The sequence below is a fragment of the Vombatus ursinus genome, unplaced genomic scaffold (assembly GCF_900497805.2).
Source record: "Vombatus ursinus unplaced genomic scaffold, bare-nosed wombat genome assembly UNPS02014809.1, whole genome shotgun sequence".
NCBI lineage: Eukaryota > Metazoa > Chordata > Mammalia > Diprotodontia > Vombatidae > Vombatus > Vombatus ursinus.
In genome coordinates, this window is record NW_020954587.1 from 18,004,292 (window position 1) to 18,028,620 (window position 24,329).

At 34.9% G+C, this 24,329-nt stretch overlaps 1 protein-coding gene across 6 annotated transcripts in view; it reads right to left on the reverse strand.

Moving 5' to 3' along the window:
- SCAF4 (SR-related CTD associated factor 4) overlaps positions 1 to 24,329 on the reverse strand; it is a 107,784-nt gene that overhangs the window by 42,116 nt on the left and 41,339 nt on the right. For 4 of the 6 annotated variants that reach the window (XM_027875557.1, XM_027875555.1, XM_027875556.1 and 1 more), the window contains exons 5-9: positions 6,858 to 6,993; positions 6,292 to 6,431; positions 5,610 to 5,786; positions 3,939 to 4,039; positions 3,237 to 3,345 (exon numbers count right to left, since the gene is read on the reverse strand). In XM_027875557.1, coding sequence (XP_027731358.1) covers positions 3,237 to 3,345; positions 3,939 to 4,039; positions 5,610 to 5,786; positions 6,292 to 6,431; positions 6,858 to 6,993 — 663 coding nt within the window. The remainder of the gene's footprint in view (positions 1 to 3,236; positions 3,346 to 3,938; positions 4,040 to 5,609; positions 5,787 to 6,291; positions 6,432 to 6,857; positions 6,994 to 24,329) is intronic. The other 2 variants (XM_027875554.1, XM_027875558.1) reach the window with 2 other exon arrangements.

Consider the following 24,329-nt stretch of genomic DNA (forward strand, 5'->3'; position numbering starts at 1 on the left):
ACATGTATCTGTTTTTAATCTGTAATTAAGTATTAATATAATCTATAGAGGCTTCAATTAAACCTAAAAACATTTTTAATTACTCTTAAACATTTATTAGTGGAAATTGTTAGAAAATGGTCAGGAAAAACCATTAGTAAGAGATAAAAATCATTGAAATTAGTTTTCCCCTCAAATTTTCCAGCATGACATTTATAGAGAGGGTTTTTGTGCCATGGACTTCTTTGGGAAGTCTGGTGAAGCATATGTAGCCCTTTTCAGAACAATGTTTTTAAATACTTAAAATATACAGGAATATAAAGAAAACCAATGATGAGACAGTAAAGAAGAAATGAAGTTCACAGACCTCAAATCAAGAACCACTATTCTAGATGAACTAGGACAGGCCATGATCTAGACAAGAAAATGTATCTAGTTAAATAAATTTTTTGAAATCCTCTCAAACTAGGTTCTTGTGTTTTACTGGGAACGGTATCATAAAATACACAGATTCCTAATAATTTTCAGAATTATGTTACTTTTTGATTTTTAGCATATGATTATAGCGTAAAGGTTTCGTTCTGAAGTTTAACAACCAATTGTTAAAACCTAAAAACTTTCAGCAAAAGAATTCTAAGCCTCATAAAAGATAAACCAATAGAACACAGTACCCACTGAAGCTATGGGCTTCTTTTATTTCAGTAAAGGAAAAGATTTTTAAGGTTCCATAAAACCACTGTATTAAAAAACAAAACAATCCATGAAGTGGATACAATATCCACTTCAACTCCTTTAAGACCAAATCTTCTTTAGTCAAGAATAAAAGAACCTCTTTGCATATCAATAATGAAGTCACCAAAGTCACTTAGGATTCTGTAAACAAGGGTTAGGTCAACAAGTATTTATTATGTATCTATTAATTTAACAGAGGGAATTACATGCAAACAACTATGTACAAACAAGGTATATGCAGGAGGTTCTCTCAGAGGGAAGATAAGATTAAGAAGAATTGGGTCACAATGTACCAAAACTAACTCTGACAGACTCATCTCCTCTCAGCAATGCAAGGATCCAAGACACCTCCAAAGGGCTCATGACGGAAAATGCTGTCCACATCCAGAAATAGAACTATGTAGGCTGAATAAAGATTGATCTCTTTTTTTCCCTTTTTTTTGTTTGTTTCTTCTTTTTCATGGTTTCTCCCATTGGTTCTAATTCTTCTTTACAACATGACTAATGTGAAAACAGGTTCAATATAAATGTATATGCAGAGCCCTCTTGTTGAAGGGGGAGGGAAAGGATGGGGAGAAAATTTGGAACTCAAATCTTATGGAAGTGAATGTTGAAAACTAAAAACAAATAAATATTTTAAAAAAGAGAAAAATGGAAAAAAAAAAAAAGTAAGATGAAGGCTTCCTGCAGAAGGTAGTGACAATTAACCAAGACCTGAAGGAAGCTCAAGGGTAAAAAATACAATGTTTCCTTCAATATTACACAAAATGCTTAAAATCATAGGAAAAAGGCACCCTTCCAATCTCTTTATGTGATAGAAATATGGTCTTGATAACTAAACCAGAAAGAAAAATCAGAGAAAGAAAATGATGGAGCAAACATTCCTCACGAACATGGATGCAAAAATGTAATTTTAAAATATTTACAAATAGGCTACAATAATGTATTAGAAAGATTACACACTGTGACTAGATTGGATTAATATCATAAAAACACAGTTGGTTCAACATAAAAAAGATGATAAATATAATAATGTTAATAATAAAAACCACATGATTATACCAGTGAATGCTAAAAAGACTTTTGATAAAATAAAAATTTGGGGCAGCTAAGTGGCACAGTGGATAGAGCACCAGCCCTTAAGTCAAGAGGACCTGAGTTCAAACCCAGCCTCAGACCAAACACTTGACACGTACTAGCTGTGTGACCTTGGGCAAGTCACTTAACCCCAACTGCCTGTACCAAAAAAAAAAAAAAAAAAAAAAAAAGATAAAATAAAAAATTCATTTCTGTTTAAAACTCTAAAATTGGTAATAACTGGATTATTTCCTAAGTATAATAACAAATAACTATCTAATACCAAGAGCAAACATTCATTATATGTGATGGAAAAAAATTAAGAGGCCTTTTAAATTAGATCAAAGGTAAAGCAAGGATATCTATTATTGCTACTACTATTCAACATTTTTCTAGAAATGCTAGAAAGAAATCAATGAATAAGCATGGACAAAGAAGAAACAAAATTATTACTTTTTGTAGATGATATGAATTACTTAAAAAGTCAACTAAAAAACTTAAACAATACATTCAGCCAAGTAGTAAAATATTAAATATACACACATCATTAGCATTCCTATATATTACCAGCAGTGGGCCGCTAAATGGCACAATGGAGACAGCACTGGGCATGGAGTCAGGAAGACCTGAGTTCAAATATGGCTTCAGAAACTTACTAGGTGTGTCACCCTGGGCAAGTCACTTAACCCTGTTTGCCTCAGTTTCCTCATCTGTAAAATGAGCTGGAGAAGAAAATGGCAAACCACTCCAGTATCTTGCCAAGAAAACACCAAATCGGGTCACAAAAAGTTGGATAGGACTGAACAACAGTATTACCAACAAAACAAATTCCAGCAGCTGAGTTCCAAAGAAATATCTGAGAATGTTATCTACCAAAGCACACCCAGGATCTATAAAAATCTAACTATAAAAACACTTTGGAGAACTAAAGACTTAAGGTTTTTTGTGTCCATTTTTGCTGTACTATATTTGTCATGAATGTTTTCTTTCTTTTTTAAAACAAATTGTTCAATGAGAGGGAGAGGTAAATACTAAAAAAATTTTTTTTAAAGCAAGCATTAACATTTTTGTGTCATAGACCCAATTCATGGTATGGGGAAGCCCATAGACACTTTCTAAGGATTTTTTAAAATTGCATAAAATAAATACAGTTTGCAAAGGACCAATTACAATGAAATATACTTATTAAAATTATTTTAAAAACCAGTTCAGACTCCAGGTTAAGAACCTCTATTTTAAAGAATTCTGGTGTCAATGGAAGACAACTTCTAAAAAAAATTCTGTTTTTCCTTAATGACATTCAACATTCACTTTCCCAGAATTTAGCTTCAGAAAATAATCCTGTTTTCAGTATTTCTAATTCATACTTTGCTACTAAATCATAAAATTTTAGGAAGAGGTCCCCACATGTCTCAAGCCTAAATTTAAAATGAAAGGGTCATCTCTACCTGATGGTGTATTGTATCCTGTTGTACTCCCAACATTCTCTGCTGAAAGGGATCTATATTTGGAAGCTGTGAATATGCTGACTGCTGCATGCCATCTCCTGGAAATCCACTAGAAAGAAAAACAGAATGTTGTTTGGAGCACCCCAATAACCATAGCAATGAAACTGTAAAGTAGAATTAATATTAAGAGCAAAGATTTGGACTAATAGCTTAGATTCTGTCTACCTGTGAATAGTAATTAATATGAACAATTTCTTAATTTTTCTCTATTAAGGCATTATGGTATAACGAAAAGGATACTGAAACTTAGGAGTCAAGAGAGATCTGTTCACCAACAGACTAGCTCTGTAATCAAAGGTAAGTCCCTTCATTTCTCGAGTTTGTAAAGTAGAGATAATTATAACTAATATCTACCTCTCAGGACTGTTGAGGGATTCAAAAGAGATAAGGTATCTATGGTAACTTTGTAAGCCTTAAACACTATATAAATGCCATCTATTCTTGTTGTCCTACATTATTCAATATAGCAAGTACTATTAAAAATATGTCTCTGTCATGTAACATTACCTATATTAAATTTTAGCAAAAGATAATGAAAAAATGATTTTATATGTTTATATAGAGAAATTAGCCTTTTCTCAGACTTCTGAATGATAATAATCTTTCACTTTGTTATTCTTTAATTAGCCTTAAGTCACTTACAATGGAGGCTGAGGAAGAGAAGGAGAAACAGAAGAATCTTCTTTCTTTGATTCTTCAGCAGCTTCTGGCTCATCATCATAATCAAATCTATCTAATAACTTCTGGAAAAAAATAATTATTTTTCAATGCTTCTTTTAAAAAAAAATCAACACTTGTCTCATATTATGATTAATATAATACTATAGCTATTTTACATGTTTTTTAGAATAAAATCTTACCTTGGAACCCAGAAATATAAAATGCAGTATATACTTATACACACATTAATTTAAAGTATACTTAGATACCAAATTTTCTGGTAGCAAAATAGCTAATTTCAAAATTAATAACATAGTAAGAAAGTCAATTTTTTAAAAAAATACACAAAATATGACATTGAGCTTATGTACTTACTTTGCATGTCTATAGAAAGAAACTATATGCTGTGTGTTATTAAAATAATATTTAAGCAACAAAACATAGTGACTCTGCTTGTTTTAAAATTACAGGTCAAGAGTAAAAATCAGGAAAATTTAAAAGAATACAAGATAATAGTACTATATGGGTTTATTTTTGGAGGGACCATTGGTGAATTTTATATACATGTATACACACACACACACACACACACACACATATGCGCTATAAGTCAAACAATCTCATTTTATGGAAAGCAAATAATTCACATACTGGTTCTTTCCAGAAACATAGCAAATGACTTTCATCTGCTTTCTCAAATAAAAATATTCTCTCCATAAAGATAAGGTGGCAATAGCAGCATGTTATGGAAACATTTTCTGGTTGAAAAAAATGAATCATTACACACTTAGTGAAAACTGATTAAAGTCAACTATTCTATAGACATAATCCTCACAAAGAATACACTTGATTCTCTTTACTGACCCATGGGAGAGGTGGGCATCCTCTCATATGCCCATCAGCATGTGACCACCAACAAAATTAATGTACTACGTATACACCTATGCTTAACCTATTCAACATCCTTTTGGAATAATCTTTGTCCTTAGCTAACAAACATTTGTGATATAACTTTTTTAAAAATTATAATTTATTTTTAACATTCTTTTTTTCATTTTAAATGTGGAGTTCAGAATTTTCTACCACCCTCCAGTCTCTCCCCCACTCATTGAGAAGGCAAACAATACCAATTTTATATGTGAAATCATGTAAAACATATTTCCATTGTGATATAACTTCTAAAGCCAATGTGTGCAATAGGATTAATACTTTCCTCTGAAATTCAAGCAATAAAATGAAAATGAGATTAAAAATACTTAGAAGGGAGCACATATTTCCAAAGAGAAGTTGTTAGTTCATTACTTCTAAAAATAGATATTGAAATCAAGAATTAGCTACAACAAAAACACCCAAATTAAATCTGTGATAAAATCTGAAATGAGTTATTTATATGCACTTTTGGAATGTACTAACAGGATGTTTTAGGGGAGCAGACTGGCCCTTCCAAACAGATTTTGACTTTACAATTATTAAAATTATTCTATAATCCTTGTGCATATAGACTAACAATATGGGTAAGATGGTGCAGAAGGCTGCTGAGTAGTAGAAAGAAATCAGCCTGTGAAAATAATGATAAATTTCTGTGGGCAGTAAGATGGGGTTCAATAGCTCAAACATTGAGAGCTGATTGAAAAATTAAGGGAAATGGCCTACCTTATCAAATGTAGTTTTTTGCTCAGGTTGGGGAAAGGAAGCTTTTTGTTCAGGTGGTTGTGTCGTTGTAGTCTTCAACTGAGCTGTTATAGCTTGAACCTGAGCCATCACAGAATTATCAATGGCTGGAGACTGGGGTTTTGAAGGTTGTTGGAAAGTTTGAAGAATTTGCTGAAGCTTAACAAATGAGAAATTCAATAAGCTATATGCTGGTAGGTGCATAGTATAAAAAAGCATTATTAAGAAATACAATGAATAGTGAGACAAATTAACACAGGTAGGGAAACTAAATAGATTCTATGTTTCCTCTGGATACGGTTTTTTACATTGCTCCGTTTTGCACGGGAAAAGAGTGTACAGCAAAGGTAGAAAGGCAAATAGCAAAAAGTTTGTGCTCTCTTAAATCAAATTGTAAGGGGAAAAAAAGTAATAAATGGATTGGTACCCCTTCATTTCTTTTCATACATATTCTATCATCTCGTGTTCCTGTAAACTTGGCTTTCTCAACAAAACTGCATCACTAGCAACCCTCATCAATGTAAGGTGGCTCCTTTTATATTTTTCCCCTGGCGTAGTGCCTTGCACATAGTAAATATTTATTAAATGTTTGTTTTTGTTAAAATTAAAATGACTTTTACAAATAACATGATTCTTTTGTGTGCTTGAATTTTAGTTAGCTTACCTGTTGTCCTTGGGTTGTCTGAAATAACTGGGCCACTGCTGCGAAAGCATCTGAGCTTGGCAACTGTGGCATAGTTGGTACTGAGTTTGTAGTGACTTGTGGAGTTTCAGAAGAAACTTTTATTGGGGGTGGAGGTGAACCTACAAGAAAAGGAAATAGAAAACCATAACATCTCAGTAATAGTACTTAAAATTTTATCGTTATTGGAGTACTATATTAGTCCTCAACAATATTTTATCTATTAAAAAGAAAGAGCTATGTAATTCACAAAATATATTCTAAGGTATGGAATTTTGTTTTAACAATTATAAATAAATAAAAAGTAACAATAATTACTAGCTTTTATTCTAGTAAGTCTGGCAGGGTATTAATTTTGGCATATTCAGTTATATGTCTGAGTATTAAGAACCCAAGTATGGAAGAATTTCACAAATACACGAATCCAGTCTGTAGTTATTGAACTACAAAACAAAACCCTACATCCTTGAACTTGAAGCAAAGTCATATGCTTCACGAAAATCACTGCATTAAGTAAATTCACAGGTTAACATTTTAGATCATCATACCTTCATTATTAGTAACATTTTCTGGCACCGAGGCAGCACTAGTAGCTCCTGCTGCCATGTCCAAAAGAGGCTGAATAATTTCAATTTTGAACACTCCATTTTTTTGCCAAAGGTTCAGAACACGAACTATTTTACTCTGGGGGAGGGGGAAAGGGGGAAGAGAGAAGGGAAAAAAGAGATGCAATAAATATGTGTCACAAATAAGACATTTTAAAATATTTGTCATGAAAATATTTAAAGTAAAAGCAGTAACATTTATATTAATACGGAAAGAAAAGAATCTTTTCCTACCATGCAAATGTATAAAGCATGGATAGAATATTAGGTTTGGAGTCAGGAAAACCCAAGTTCAAATCTGACCTAACACACTTAATACCTCTGTGACCCTGATAAAGTCTGTTTCCCAATGTTTCTTTATGTGTAAAATGGGGGTGAATAATAGCACCTATCTCTCAGAGGGTTTGTGAAGATCAAATGAGATAGTATTTGTAAAGCACTTTGCAAATCTTAAAGAAATACTAGTTATTATTGTTAAATGGAATAATAATAGATTTGATTATATAAGAAGATTTCGGATAACAACGTGTGTGTGCATGCGCTCACACAATCACACAAATCAAGAAAAGTATATACAAAAAATCTTTATGGCAATATTCCTTAATATGGGAAGAAGCTATTATTATGTCAGTGGAGAACTCTACCAAAATAGTTATGACTTGGTAACTAAAACTATCTCCTTAGGATTTAGCTATCTAAGGAAAATACAGGGAAACATCTTGTCCAATGTCAAAGAGTTAGTGAAGTCAGATATAAAATCAAGCTCAACATTTTCCCCAGAAGGCCAGTCTGCTATTTGGGTCATATGAAAGTCAAATGGCAAATATATCTGAAAAAAAAAAAATCTATCATATACAACTATCAAAGTAATATCCACTTCTAAATAGAAATGACCAAAATATGTGAGCAATTTTCATAGAATAAAATGCAAACTACTAATAAACACACCCCAAAAGTTGTACAAACTTCTTAATAATCTGAAGAAACATAAAATGACTTTATAATACTACGTTATAACCATCAAGTTGGTACAACCAGATAAAAAGGAATGAGATTCAATATTAGAAAGGATGTAGGAGAACTCGGTCTTAAACATTCCTGTTGATAGTATAAATTGGTTTTAGCCTTGTGGAAAGCAATCTAGCCATACAGTTACAAAACTGATGATACCCTGCAACCCAAGAATCACAATAAAATATCTATATATACAAACATCCATAGCTACTTTATAATACCAAAAATGAGACTATCTTACATGTTCAATGACTGGACTTGAAATTAATAAAACTGGATTTTATATGTCAATGTAATTAAGAAAAATGAAATTAAAAATGAGTATCAATAATAGTTATGTAAAGTGAAGTAAATCAATCCTCAAAGAACTAGAATATATGCAGAACAAACACATAATACATACACACACACACACACTTTATAAATACAGACATAAAAGAAGTTGCATGGGAAATGGGAGCAAAAAATTCTTATTGCTATTTTGTTAAAAATAATTATATTAGCTCTTAAACAAATGATAGAAAATTATATTAATTATATATAATTAATTATGTATTGTGTTAATATATTAACTAAATCATATTTTGGGTTCAATTCTATATTGTGTTTGTATTTTTAAAGTGGGTTAATGGGTACTTCTGGCCAACAAGAAAGGAAGCAAGCTGATCAGCTCCCCTAACAAAATCCTAAAAATTAGCACAAGGTTAAATGACAATTAAGAAATTCAATGAGGAACTAAAAGGATTTCTTTTATCTCAAAACTGCATAAAAATCCAGCCAGAAGCCAACACAAAATAGGAAGGAAGGGTGCCAGCAAGACTAATAATACCAGCACAGGCAAACAAGTTGGAAGCCTGCTAGTGCAATCAAAGAAGGACTAATCTATGTCTAGAGACAGAAAGAATAAAGGGCACTTCCAGAAAGCCCCAGAGTGGTGGGAATCGACAACAAGGGTCCTTGGAAACTACCAGAGCCAATAGAGAAATGCAGCTATGGTACCGACCAGGGCCACCAAGGCAACACTCAAATGAGAACACCCCAAGGTTCAAAGGTCCCTAGAATTTTGTTATGAGATAACATAGAGGTTTCTGAATGCCCAACAATATGAACCTCAAAGCAGGGAGGGACCCTCAACCTAGGAGGTAGAGGTCAGTAGAGGAACCCAGGGCAAGATGAAATAGGGCTGAATGCATCAAGGGGCTGTTCCTAGCCCTGGCACAAAGCCGCAATTCAGGAACTAAGACCAGAGAGATGAGTAAACAAAAGAAGACACCGACCTCTATAAAGAATTATTGTAGATCCAAAGATGCCCAAAGACCCAACCTAGGAGTGAATAACTCCATAACAACTGCAAGCAGGGACTCAAAGGAAAAAATGGATTTTCCATAAGGACTACATGAATACCTAGAAAAAAATGAAGCAAGAGATAAAATATGAAATAAAAGCTACATAGGAAAGAATTGGAAGGAGAATAAACAGCATAGAAGAGAAAATGGTAAAACTTACCCAAGTAACAGACTCCCTGAAAATCAGTAAATATCAAAAAGAAACCAATGACTTCATAAGGCATCAAGAAATATTAGAACAAACTCAAGACTGGAAAAATGGAAAATGTTAAATATCTGATATTAAAAAAATCTGACAGAAAACAGGTCGATGAGAGATAATTTAAGAATCAATGAACTCGATGAAAAACCATAATTTTTTTTTTAAGTCTGGACAGTATGTTTTAAGAAACCATGAATTACAACTGCTTAATATCTTTTAGAACCTGATAGCAAAGTCAGTAAATTGACAAGCACTTAATAAGCATTTACTATATTCTGGTTTCTGTTAAGTACTGAGGATACAAAGAAAGACAAAAACACAGTTCCACTTTCAAGGAGCCCACTTTCTAATGAGAGAGATTACAGGCAACAGCAACAGCAACAGCAACAACAACAGCAACAACAACAACAACAACAAAAAACTGTGTACATACAAGATATATAAAATGTAAATGGGAGGTGAACTTGAAAGAGAAGGTACTACCAGAGGGAGGCAGGAGGAAATGGAAAAGAACCACTTGAAAATGGTAGGATTTGACATGAATCTTGAAGGAAGCTAATACAGAGATGTGGGGAGGAAGAGCATCCCAGACATAAAGGCAAGCCAGTTAGAAAACAAAGCATCAGGAGATAAGGTGTCATGTGCAAGAAACAGCACGGAGGCCAGTATCTCTGAACGTGGACTCAAGCATCAAGAACACTGGTAAGGTAAGAAAAGGCCAGATAACGACAAAAGATTGTACGTTTTATAACTGAGGTAATGAGGACACCCTAGAATTTATTATTCAGTAAGGGTAGGGGATAAAATAGTCAAATCTACGCTTTAAGATCACTTTGACAGCTGAGCATCAGATGCACTGGAGTAGTGGAAAAGTCAAGGAAGACAATCAGAAGGCTACTGAAATAATCAAGGTGTGAAGTGAGGAGAGCCCGTCCCAGGGTGTTGACTATGCAAGTGAAGAAAAGAGAGCATATAAGGTGTTGTGAAGGCAGAAAAAATGACAAGTCTTGGCATTGGCATTTGGGTATTTGGGGTGAAATCATGGGAGGACTGAAGATAACACTGAACCCAGTGCCTGGGAGTACCCTCAACAGTAATAGGGAAGTTTGAGAGAAGAGAGGGTTAATGAACATGTTAATTAACTTTGAGGTATCCAATAGGCATTTTATGTTTTCAAGAACGGAGTTCAAGAAGAAATCAGGGCTAAATACAGATATGAGAATCATCTACATGGAAATAACTGAATCCAGAGTTCTGCTTCCGGGAGTCAAGATGGTAGAACAAGAAGTAATTTGCTCTTACCCTCCCTTATTAACCTCTGAAAGCCCAGAAAATACCCTAGAACAGCTGAACCAGCAGAAAGACAGAGTGCAGCAGTTTGGTAGCCTGGGAAGCTTGGGGGATTAATGTGAAAGGCCACTTTCGCTCTGGGAAAGGGGGAGCAGTACAGAAATGGGAGAAATCTCAGCAAGCTAGCAGAAAGCCCCACCTCAGCATACAAGGGGGAGATCTTGAACCCTAGAGTGGTGGAGCAGGCAATCCCACTAGGATCCCCAAGTGCCTCAGTATAAGCAGGGGAACCAGCAGAAACTGGCTTAGAAAAACTACAATGTGCCATGGCACTCTCCGGGAACCAAGCCTCCTGGTGCCTCAGCAAAATGTTGGGAAGCACAACTCCAAGAGGGAAAGCTCCAGGTGGAGAAACATCCTGCAGCAGTGAAACATTCATCTACAAGGCTCAGGTGAGCAGGATCCAAGGAGTGCAAGACCTCGGTGAGCTGGAGCCAAAAAAAGGAGTGAGCAGGCATCTTCGAGGGGCCAGGCTTCCCACTCCTATCCCTAGAGTTCCAGTGTTCCTGATTGCAGTCCAACACCAGGTAAGCTGCCAGAACCCTACAGCCTCCAACTGCCAGCATCTGAGGCCCCAGCACACAAAACCAGTGACCAGGCCCCAGCTCCTAGCACAAGACGCTTGGGTCAGTGCCCCCTGCTCCCCAGCAGAAGACCTCAATTTTTTTTTTTATAAGGTCAGGAAATAAGCAAACACTATGAGCAAAAAGATATATACAATGACCATAGATTCTTATTATGGGGACAGGGAAGATCAAAGGCAGAAATTCAGAAGAGGACAACATTGTCAACAAACCCACATCCGAAACCTCAAAAGGGAATATGAACCGGTCTGAAGCCCAAAAAGCCTTCTTGGAAGAGCTCAAGAAGGATTTTAAAAGTCAAATAAGAGAGGTAGAAGAAAAATTGGGAAAAGAAATGAGAGGTATGCAAGAGAGAGTAAATAGCTTGGAAAAGGAAGGACAAAAATTAACTGTAGAAAACAAGTACTTAAAAAATATAATTGGCCAACTGGAAATAAAGTACACTGAAGAAAACAACTCCTTAAAAAGCAGAATTGGCCAAACAGAAAAGAAGGCACAAAAACTCACTGAGGAGAACTCCTTAAAAAGTAAAATGGGTCAAATGGAAAAGGAGGTACAAAATCTAATAGAAGAAAACAATGTTAAAAATTAGAATTGAGTAAATAGAAGCTAATGACTCTATGAGAAAGTGAGAATCAGTCAAACAGAAACAAAAGAATGAGAAAAGATGAAAACATAAAATACCTCATTGGTAAAACAACTGACCTGGAAAACAGATTCAGGAGAACAATTTAAAAATTACTGGTCTACCTGAAAACCATGATGAAAAAAAAGTCTGGAGAACATCTTTAAGGAAATCGTCAAGGAAAATTACCCTGAGGTCTTAGAACCAGAGGGTAAAATAGCCATAGAAAGAATTCATGGATCACCTCCTGAAAGAGCTCTCAAATTGAAAACACCAAGGAATATAATAGCCAAATCCAAAATTACCAGGTCAAAGAGAAAATACTGCAAGCAGCCAGAAAGAAACAATTTAAATATCATGGAACTACAGTCAGGATTACGCAGGAAGTTGCAGCTTCTACATTAAAAGTTAAAAAAAATTTAAAAATTAAAAAAAAAAAAGATCAGGATATGGAATACAATATTCTGTATGGCAAAGGAGGTTGGATTACAAACAAGGATCAACTACCCAGCAAAAATGAGCATACTCTTTCAGGGGAGGACATGGACATTCATTCAATAAAATAGGGGACTTCCAAACCTTCCTGATAAAAAGACCAGAGCTCAACAGAAAATTTGATCTTCAAACACGAGACTCAAGACAGACATAAAAAGGTAAACAAGACAGAAAAAAAAATGTTATTAATAAGGGCAAACTGTTTACATTCCTACAAGAGGAGATGACACTTGTAACTCTTGAGAACTGTATTGTTATTACACCATTTTAAAGGGGTATACATAGACAGAGAGGGTGGGTATAAGTTGACTTTGATGTAATGATTAAAAAAAACTAATTAAGTAGATTAAATGGATCTAAGTAAGTAGATTAATCAGATCTAATTAAGGGATTGTACTGGGAGAGAAGGAAAGGAGGAGGAAGACAAGGGTAAATTACATTACAGGAAAAGGCACAAAAAACTATTATAATAGAGGGAAAGAAGGGAGGGAGATGAGTATTGTTTGAACCTTATTCTCACCAGATTTGGCTCAAGGAGGGAATAACATAATCAGGTATGGAAATCAACTTACCATATAGGAAGCAGGAGGGGAAAGAGGAAAGAAAAGGGAGACGGTGGATAGAAGGGAGGGAAGACGTAGTAAGAGTAAAGGGGAAGAAAAGGGAGGGGGCTAATAAAAAGGAGGTGGGACTGAGGGAGGTGGTGGTCAAAAGCAAAACACTAGTGAGGAGGGAAAGGGAACAAGGAGAAAGAAAAGCATAAATGGAGGGGATATAGGATGAAGAGAAAGATAAGATAGTAATCATAACTGTAAATGTGAATGGGGTGAACTCTCTCACAAAACAGAAGCAGATAGCAGAATGGATTAAAAACCATAATCCTACAATATGTTGTTTACAGGAAACACATCTGAAACAGAGGGATACACACAGGATAAAGGTTAAAGGCTGGAATAGAATATATTACGCTTCAGCCTAAGTAAAAAAAGCAGGGGTAGCAATCCTGATCTCAGACAAAGCAAAAGCAAAAGCAAAACTAGATTTTATTAAAAGAGATAAGGATGGAAACTACAGCCTGCTAAAAGGCACCATAGACAATAAAGTAATATCATTACTAAACATATATGCACCAAAAGGTATAGCATCCAAATTCTTAAGAGAAGTTCAGGGAGTTACAGGAATAAATAGACACCAAAACTATACTAGTGGGGGACTTCAACCTCCCCCTCTCTGAACTAGATAAATCTAACCACAAAATAAACAAGAAAGAAATTGAGGTGAACAGAATTTTAGAAAAGTTACATATGGTAGACCTCTGAAGAAAATTAAATGGGGATAGAAAGGAATATACTTTTTTCTCAGTGGTATACAGCATATACACAAAAATTTACCATGTACTAGGGCATAAAAACCTCACAATCCATCGCAGAAAGGCAGAAATATTAAATGCATTCTTTTCAGATTATGATGCAATAAAAATTATATGTAATAAAGGGCCATTGAAAGATCGACTAAAAATTAATTGGAAATGAAATAATCTAACCTTAAAGAATGAATGGGTCAAACAACAAATCATAGAAACAATCTAATAACTTCATTCAAGAGAATGACAATAAGGAGACAACATACCAAAACTCGTAAGATGCAGCAAAAGCAGTTCTTAGGGGCAGTTATAAATCTCTAAATGAGGGGCAGCTGGGTGGCACAGTGGATAGAGCACTGGCCCTTGAAGTCAGGAGGACCTGAGTTCAAGTCTGGCCTCAGACCAAACACTTGACACTTACTAGCTGTGTGACCCTGGGCAAGTCACTTAACCCCAATTGCCTAAAAATAAAAATAAAATAAAATAAATCTCTAAATGCTTACATGAATAAAATAGAGAAAGAGGAGATCAATGAATTGGGCATGCAACTAAAAAAAACTAGAAAAAGAAAAAATTAAAAATCCTCAATAAAATACCAAATTAGAAATACTGAAAATCAAAGGAGAGATTAATAAAATTGAAATTAAGAAAACTACTGAACTAACAAATAAAACTAAGAGCTGGTTTTATGAAGGGAAAAAAAACCCAATAAGATAGATAAACTTTTGGTTAATTTAATCAAAAAAAAAAAAAAAAAAGAAAAAGAAAGAAAGAGGAAATAACTGAATCCATGAGAGCTGATGAGATCACCAAATGAAAGAACATAAAGGGAAATGGAAGAGGCTCCACAAAAGAGCCTTAGATGGCACTCATGGTTTGTAGAGAATAACATAATGAAAACAGGGGGAAAAGTACCTGGGAGAAGTGGGTACTTGATTGACAGGGTCAAAAACTGCAGAGGTCAAGAAAGATGAGGACTGAGAAAAAGCCCTTTTGGATCTGACAATTAAGAGATCATTGGTAATTATGGAGAAAGCAGTTCCAATTTGGTCTAGAAATATAGTAAATCTAATAGGGAAATAACTGGGGATAAGGGGCTAGTCAAGTGGAAGGATGATACTCAAGAAGGTATAATCACAAATACAACAAACTTCTTAATCCTGAAGGAGACAATAAAGGAAAAAGAAAAAAAAGGAAAAGAACCAGAATCTGAGGGGTGGGGGTGCCCCTTAATTAGGGATAGCAGAACAAAACTGTGGGAAATTAATGCAATAGTATATTATTAAATCATAAGAAATGAAGAAAGACAATTTCAGAGAATCCTAGATAGTATGGATTGATATAGAATGAAGTGAACAATTTATACAAAGACAATAACAATGTAAAGAAAAACAACTCTGATATGCAATGACCAACCATGCCTCCAGAGGATCTGTGATGAAAGCATGTTAATATCTCACCTCATTGAAAGAGAGGTGATGAACTCAAGCTGAATAAAGAGATTTACCTTTTGGGAAATAGCCATTGTGTGGATTCATTTCGCCTGCTGTGTATTTGTTGCAAGGGTTTGGTTCCCCACCTCTTTCTCTCTCATTTTTTTAACTAGAGGGATATTGACAGAGAGAGGACGTACTGGCAGTAGTGATACCAAAGAAAAGAGTGCTATAGGGGAAAAATAAAATTTAAATATATACATGTATGTATGTGTTCATGCACGCGTGCACCCACACCCACACACACACAAGACAGAAAGTTAAAGGAAAGCACAGCCAAGCTAGACAACTTGAAAGAAGCTGCAGTACAAGGTAGAGATTCAGTTTCATGAGCAATCTTTTTCTGTTCTGCTGTGGATGGGGAAATGATCTTTAATTTGAAGTTTAAGTTCAGAATAAAAAATTAAAATTAAAAAGCTAAGTATACTATTTAAGAATTTTTTAAAACATCAAATAAATTATTGAATCAACAAATATTTACTAGCCACTTATGTACCAAGACTGTACTAGCACAAGTACCAGCACAGGTGACACAAAAACCAAAAATGGAATAGTTATTGCCCTCAAGGAGCTTATACTATTCTCAGTCCAGTATGTATCTCATATTCACATAAAAAAAAAAATCTTCCCTGAAAATAGGAATAGCTAAACAAATGACTATGATGGAATATTACTATGTTATGAGGAATGGCAAATAAAACAGATCAGGAATAGAAACATGACAGAAATCATATGAAATGATGCAGAAAAAGCAAAACCAAGAAAACAATGTATATAATAATTTACAAAAACATAAGGGGAAACAATACTGAAATATCTCAGAACTCTAGACAAAGCAGCAACCGCATGTCATGAATTCAAAAATACTGATGATGAAACATATTTCCAACCTAAGAGGTAATGGACTAGAGGTACAGAATGAATTATAAGCCCTCAGACATCGCTGGTTTTTTTCATTTCTTTTGTGTGACTAGTGCATATTGTCATTACAAAGGAGGGCTTCTATTGGGCAGAGGGAAAACTGAGTGTTTATAACTTTTAAAAAATCAATGTCATTTTTAAAACTACACAGAAAAATTGAAGAGCACACAAAAATAGGACAATTATGGTACTACCTTATTAAATATTTCTTTTAAAAATATACTTAATAGAAATTCCATTTTTAATAAAATCTTTATTTTTTTTTTTGTTCTGTCTACTTACTCCATTCCAACACATGTAGTGTTAAATAAAGGTGGTGGTAATCAGAAAACTGTATGGACAAATTTATGCTATACAACCTCAACTAGATCTTCACTGCAGCAAAGTAATCACTTTACCCCTGCCTCTCCCCAACTCATCAAAGGCTATTTCAAACTTTTCTCTCAAGACTTCCAAAGCACTTCTTTTCCCCAACACTTTCAAATGAAGACCTCAACTCATACTTAGTGACCCTCCCCATTCTTCCTTCTGTAGTTTAGGTCATCAAAGCATAAAAAAAAATTACTCCTAAGCTCTCAATTCTATTTAACTCCTTCTATGACTCCTGATGACATTAAAGTTCTGAGGAGACACTTGTATCGTCCCTGCCAACTACAACGCTACTGAATAGTCCCTTCTGAATGCTCATTTCAACTGACCTTTTCATACCTCTTTTGATTGTCAGAGTTTCTTCTCAGGGTTTTCCTTAGGAATACTTACTTGAAAGCCCTCCATTTCATTAAAGATTTGTGTTCTTCCACCTTTAGTTATGACAGCTGTTACTATAGGCAGCAAAACTATCTTGTGCCTATTGAAATACTGTATTCTAAGCTTTCCTCTAGTTTATAACAGAAGTTGCCATATCTTGAGTTACCTTGACTGTTTTTTTTTGTACTTAAATCTCCTTTTTGGCTGTCTGCATTATTTTTCCTTTAACCTGGAAGATCTAGATTTTGACTGCCATATTTGTGTCTTCACTTTAAAGTTGCTTACAGGAGGTAACTGGTGGATAGTTTCTATTTTTGCTTTGTTCTAGGGTTCTAATAGATCTGAGTTTATATTCATGATTCTTCAAGCGATATTCAGGTTCATTTTTTGGTCATGGCTTTCAGGTGGTACTGTGATTGTTAAATCATTTCTCCTTGACTTGTTTCCCAAGTTGGTTGTTTTTGATGTGAGATAGTTTATATATTCTATTTTTTTTTCAATCTTTTGACTTAAAAAAATATTTCTTAGTATCTCATGGAATAATTAACTTCTATTTGACTGAATCTAATTTTTCAGGTAGTCTGTAACCAGCTGTTAATTCTCTTTCCAAGTCTTTACTCTAAAGCTCTCATTTCATTTAAAGTATTTTTAAATGCCTTTTTAATCTCTTAATTTCTTCTAGGAATTTTATTTGAGCCTGTGACCAAGCTGTTTTTCTTTAAAGTGTTGCTTAAAAGCATTCTGAAGTTTTGTTGTATTCATACTCCATCATTTTTGCCAAATTCCCCTTGCCTCATACTTAATGGAGGAAATTGAGGCCATGCACTAAGAGCTTCCTTTTCACCTTGCCTTCTGGGTCAACTTTGATAAACTTAGCTCCTCTCAGCAATACAAAGATCTAAGACAACTCCAAAAGACTCATGATAGAAAATGCTATCCACATCCAGAGAAAGAACTATGGAGTCTGAATGCTTATGGAAGTATACTATTTGACCTATTGTTTTTTGTTTTGTTTTGCTTCTTCTTTCTTGTAGTTCTTCCTATTGGTTCTAATTCTTTACAACATGACTAATGTGAAAATGTGTTTAATATGAATGTATATGTACAGCTTATATCAGATTGCACACTGTCTTGGGGAGGGGAAAGGGGAAGAAAATGTAAAACTCAAAATCTTATGGAAGTGAATGTTGAAAACTAAAAATAAATAAACTTTTTAAAAAAGAGCGGCACTACTATTATTTCCACTCTCTTATATTTGGACTCTGTAATCTGGCCTCTGATCTCATTACTCAAATCAAATTGCTTTCTCCAAAGTCACAAATAATCAATTAACAAATCTAATCGCGCTTCTTCAATCCTCATTCTTCTAGACCTCAGCTCAAGCACTATCTTCTGCAGGAAGCTCTTCTTAGGCCTCTCAACTATCATTGCTTTGTCTAAGTTAACCATGGATATGCTTTCTATGTTTAAGAGAAAGGGAGAGGGGAGAAAAGATGAGGAGGGGAAGAAGGTGGGCACGGAGAGTGAGAGAAAAAGGGGATGAGGAGTAAATAGTATTATTGTTCTAGTTTGGAAGTAAAATCCTTGAGAAGTGGCTATTTCACTCCTGTCTTTGTATCCCTAGCACATACTAGGTGCTAAGTGCTTGCTAATTGGTCAATATTTTAAATATTGAAGAGTTTATGCTTACTGATGATTAAATTGTAACAAAAATACTTTACTTAAATAAGTATCTAACACTATCTGTTACAACAAATATCAGATTCCAGATGAGTGTCTAGTAAAACTCCTCTGGCCAACATTAAAAACTATATAAACACTGTCAATGCCTAACATTTTTCTTGTGACCTTGAATTTAAAGATGTAACATAAAACTCAATTCATAAGATAACCAAAAACAAAAAGAGAAAAAATATGGAAATTAAACTGACATTAGAAAACAGAATTAAACCATATTGCACATTTTACAAAAAGTCCAAATCACATGCTAATATTATAATTAAATCAATGGGCATAAAGACATTTGAAGCTGAGGCCATAAATAATAGGAAAATATGATGGGAAAATCTTAGATTATTTTTAGGAAGCAGAAATAAACAGGAGAGTTTCATTATGAGAGTTCATGGATAGTTCTGAGTTGGTTTTTTTTTTTTGGCGGGTGGGTAATAAATGGGCGAGAGGGGAAGGTTGACAGGGCCACAGAAAAGTAAATGAGGTTCCTCCATTTCAGGTAAAAGTTTAAATTAAATATTATGTCTAATTTTTGTTGAAGACCTAATCTCTACCCAACCACCAACTTCACCTCCAGCACAGTACTGTCATTAAGACCTGAATTACTATTTTTCTTCAATTTCATTATTTATCTTTAACGTGCTTTTCTTTTTACATTGAGTTCCAAAATCTCTCCCTCCCTCCTAATCCCTCCCCAACTCACAGAAAAGGCAAGCAATATATCAATTATACATGTGAAATCACACAAAACATATTTTGATATTGGTCATATTGGGGGAGAAAAAGCAAAAAAAGTGAGAAAATTATATTTCAATGTGCACTCAGAGTTCAGTTTTCTCTCTTGAAGTGAATAGCATTTATTCATCAGTCCTTAAGAACCGTCTTGGATCATTGTATTATTGGACAAGCCAAGTCTTTTACAGTTGATCATCATTACAACATTGCTATTACTGTGCAGAATGATCTCCCAGCTCTTCTCAGTTCACTATGCATCAATTCATATGTTTTGCCATGTTTTTCTGAAACCACTCCCTTCATCATTTCTTACAGCACAATAGTTCTGTCACAATCATATGCCACAACTTGTGCAGCCATTCCCCAATTGAGGGGCATCCCCTCAATTTCTTATTCTCTTCCACCATAAATAGAGCTGCTATAAATACTTTTATACATCTTTAATCTCTTCTGAATACAGATCTATTAGTGGTATTGCTAGGTCAAGGGGTAGTTCTTTGGGCATAGTAACAAATTCTTCTCCAGAAGGGATGGACCAGTTCACTACTCTACCAACAGTTCATTACTGTCCTAGTTTTTCCACAAACCCTCAGGCATTTGTCACTTACCTTTTCTGTCATGTTAGCCAGTCTCATGGATGTGAAGTGGTTATTTTAATTTTGTATTTCTCTACTCAAAAGTGATTTAAAACATTTTTTTTCACGTGACTATAGCTTTAACTTCTTCTAAAAACTGCCTGTTCATATGCTTTGACCATTTATCAGCTGGGGGATGACCCTTATTTGATTAACTTTTCTATATTTGAAAAATGAGACTTGCTATAAAAACTATTTATATTATTTCATCACCTATAGTACCTTTTTAACAAAATGTAGTTTCCCAGATTATCTCTTTTAATTAGGTCCATTTTTCCTTTTGCTCCTTTTGAAATTGTGATCACTACCCCTGCCTTTTGTACTTCAGCTGGAGCATATTAGATTCTGCTTCATCCTTTTACTTCAGCTCTGAGGGTGCCTTTCTGTTGCAGGTGTATCACTTGTAAACAACATATTGTTGGATTCTGCTTTCAAATACATCCTGCTATTCACTTCTGTTTTATGAGTGAGCTCTTTCCATTCACATTCACAGTTATGATCACTGTATTTTCCTCCATCTGACTTTCTTCTGTTCATTTTTTTTATCCTGTTCCTCCTCAAAAGATAATCTGCTTCTACCCACTGCCTCCCTTTCTCTTCTCCCTATCCCCTCCTATTTCACTATTGAGTAAGATAGATTTCTATACACTACTGTGTATATTTTTTTTTCCTTGCCAGTGCTGATGAATGAGATTTAAGCATTACCTGTTGCTGTCCTCCTCCCTCTCCCCCCATGTCCTTTCCACTGTAAAAGCACTCTAAAAGGCTCTATATGCCTCCTTTATGTTAGACCATTTCCCCCATTTTACCTCTCCCTTCCCTTTTCTCCCAGTGCATCTCTCTTACAAACCCCTTCATGGGAGGTGGCGGGGAGGGGGGGGTAGGGGTGGGGGTGGGGGGTTTGAATCATTCCAACATAATCAACTCACACCCATGCCCTTTTAACTCCTCTAATAATAAGTTTTTAAAAGTGAAAACTGAGAAAATCAAATTGATTTTATTCTATAATTGATTTTATTTTCTTTTATCACCACCACCATTTTGTGTAACTACCCAAGTCACATTTCATTTGTCTCTGAGTTAACTTTAGAAGTTCAGTTTTCCTGTTAATCATTGTTCTATTTTTGTGTCAAGGAAATCTGTTATCCTTGAAAGATGCAGGTCATGCCAGGGAGTCTGCTCTGTTATCTCTGCAACACTGGCTGTCCTTCAAGAAAGTCTGGTCTATTATCACTGTGACATTAACTAGTCATGTAGGTGGATACCACCAATGAGTTTTCCATAGTAACAAGATGGAGGGAGAACTCATTGGTAGTTCTGCATTTGAAATTTCCAGACAATCACATTGCTTCCCACATCTATGATGCTGTAGGTTTTGTAACCAATCATATTGTTTTCCCCATGCTGTCTTTTAGATTTTAGATGCTCCTTTCAATTCCATAAAAATTATCTGTCAGCTCGCAGAGTCTTAGCGAGCTGAGGAGGCTAAGACTCCGTTTATTGGCAAATTCATGCTTTGCTAATAATAAACTGTGCTTGGAGCTTTTGCCTCAGTTTACCTTAATTTCAATCAGCAACCATGAAGGAACTGAGGGAGGGAGGCTGGTCTTCAGAGCAACTGAGTGCTCAGGTGGAATTTTCAAGGGTAGGGGGAGAGAGGAAGGAGGAGAGAATTTCTTCCCAGAGGACTGCACCAGAAACCTAACTCTGCCCTGGATCCCAAATCTTACAAGCAAAGGTAAAGCCCCCAAACTGTTGGAAACGTCACAACTTTCTGTCTTGTGGTACTGTTTTGGGTTGAGTGTGACTGATGGGCAACTGACAACCTGGGAAATTCCCATCAGAGATGAGACCCTTGAAGAACTTTTTCTCTTCAAAGGGTGCTCCCTCACCACCAATGGCCCTTCAGACAAGTCTGAGATATATGAGGGCATATAAGTGTCACAGTGAATAGAGAGCCAGGCCTGGAGTCAGGAATATTCATCTGCATGACCCCAGGCAAGTTACTTACCCCTGTTTGCCTCAGTTTCCTCATCAGTAAAATGAGCTGAAGGAAATAGCAAACCACACTGATATTTTTGCCAAGAAAACCCCAAAGGGGTCACAAAAGTTGAACACTACTGAAAAATGACTTTCAATTTTGAAACTGTGGACAGTGATATCTTTTATATGAATTACAAACTTTATTAGGAAGTGCTTCTGTGCATCTTTCAAGTAAGTTCTTCAGTGGAAAGACTAGAGGGTGGAGTTTTTTTTTGGTGTTTGTTTGTTTTTGCTGAGGCAATTGGGGTTAAGTGACTTGCCCAGAATCACACAGTTAGTGAGTGTTATGTGTCTGAGGCCAGATTTGAACTCAGGTCCTCCTGACTCCAGGGTGGTGTTCTATCGCTCTATCTACCGTGCCACCTAGCTGCCCCAAGGGTAGAGTTTTAAAATAGCTCTCCCAGCTAACCCTCATAAATCTCTAGTGAGGGATAAAGGGGAAGACTTTACCAATAAGTGTTTTTTCATCTGTCTTGTGACATTATCTGTATAAAACAAATCTTTTCCCTAGGAAAAAGAATGTGAATTCTTTTTTTTAGTAATTTTCTAAGTCTTCAGAAAGATAGTCTATTTTGACTTACATAAACTGATGCATAGTGATGTGAGCAGAACCAGTAGAACACTGTAGACAGTAACAGTAATATTGCACAATGATCAACTGTAAATGATGTCACTATTTTCAGCAATACAATAATCCAATTTAAGGACTTATGAAAAATTATATCCACCCCCAGAGAAAGAACTGGCGGAGTCTGAATACAGATCAAAGCATATATTTTTAAACTTTGTTTTTGTTTTGGTTTCTTGGTCTCTGTTCTTTCATAAAATGACTAATATGGAAATGTTTTGCATGACTGAATGTATATAACCTACATCAAATCACTTGCCTTCTCAATGAAGGAGGGAAGCGAAAGAATTTGGAACTCAGAATTTTTTTTAAAAGGTGTTAAAAATTATTTTTACACGTAATTGGGAAAAAAAATTTACATACATGTACATTTTTTTGGTGGGGGGGAGGGAAAAGAAAGTCTTTTCTCTCTTCATTTGTAAACCCTGGCCAGTTTAGAGAATGTAGATATAAAGACAGATAAGAGGAGAATCTTTGTCCCTTAATCTACAGAGATACATGGTGTTTTAAGTTAATTTGAGACTAAATTTGTGATTGAAATTCTAAATTGTTTGAATGTTTTTATAAATGTTGAAATGTTTTAGTGAGTTTTGGGGTAACACTTTGTAGAAACTGTTTTAAGGAAAACTGAATAAAACTGGAAGTTACATGGAAACAACAATTAGACCTTTATCAATCTTTCCCTAAAGAGCGACAAATTTATTATTTTAGTACTAGGAAGAAAGGTGATTATAAACTTCTTAACCATGAAAAAAGAAATGTTTGCTTAAATCAGGGAGCAACAAAAGAGTGTAAATTTTAATTTGGAAGAATGTTTTGGTGGCACTGTTGTCTTTTCTTCTATGAATGATAAAACAGAATTGTTTAGGTAACAAGAAGCAAGGTCACCAAAAGACACTGAATAAGATCATGCATTATTAAGCTCTTAAGAACTCCCAAAGGCAACAGTATCGCAATTAACTGGGGTTATGTAAAAAAGTTTTGTGTCAAATTACAAAGGAGAACTTCAGTGAAGTGAAGAAGGGTTTTACAGAATCTGAGAAATCAAAGAATGGTGTCAGGTCATAATATGAAAGGTGAACAAGAGAGGTTCTGTTTTAAAGGGCTTTCATCAAAGTCCACTGGAGGGATATCGAAAGATAGAGGAAGAAAGAAAAGTTTAAACAATTAGGGTTTGAAAACTTAAAAGGGGTTTGGAATTTTGCAAAGAGAGGGGTTTAAGGGAAGTTTTTGATTTCTTGAGATAAAAATGATGAAAAACATTATGTGGTTATTCTTTATGATATGGAAACTATAGTAACATATTTGCAACTTGGAATTGAGGATAGTATGCTAAAATTCTATCTTTGAAGGACCCATAGAAGAGTATATTTTATGTGAGGAAAATAAAATCCTTATTGGACCCTAAGAGCAGAGTGATGAAAATGAAGGGTCATCATGTAAAGTCTCTACAGTTTAGAAGAAAAAAAAATACAGGGAAAGCAGATGCCTCTAGGAAAGGTG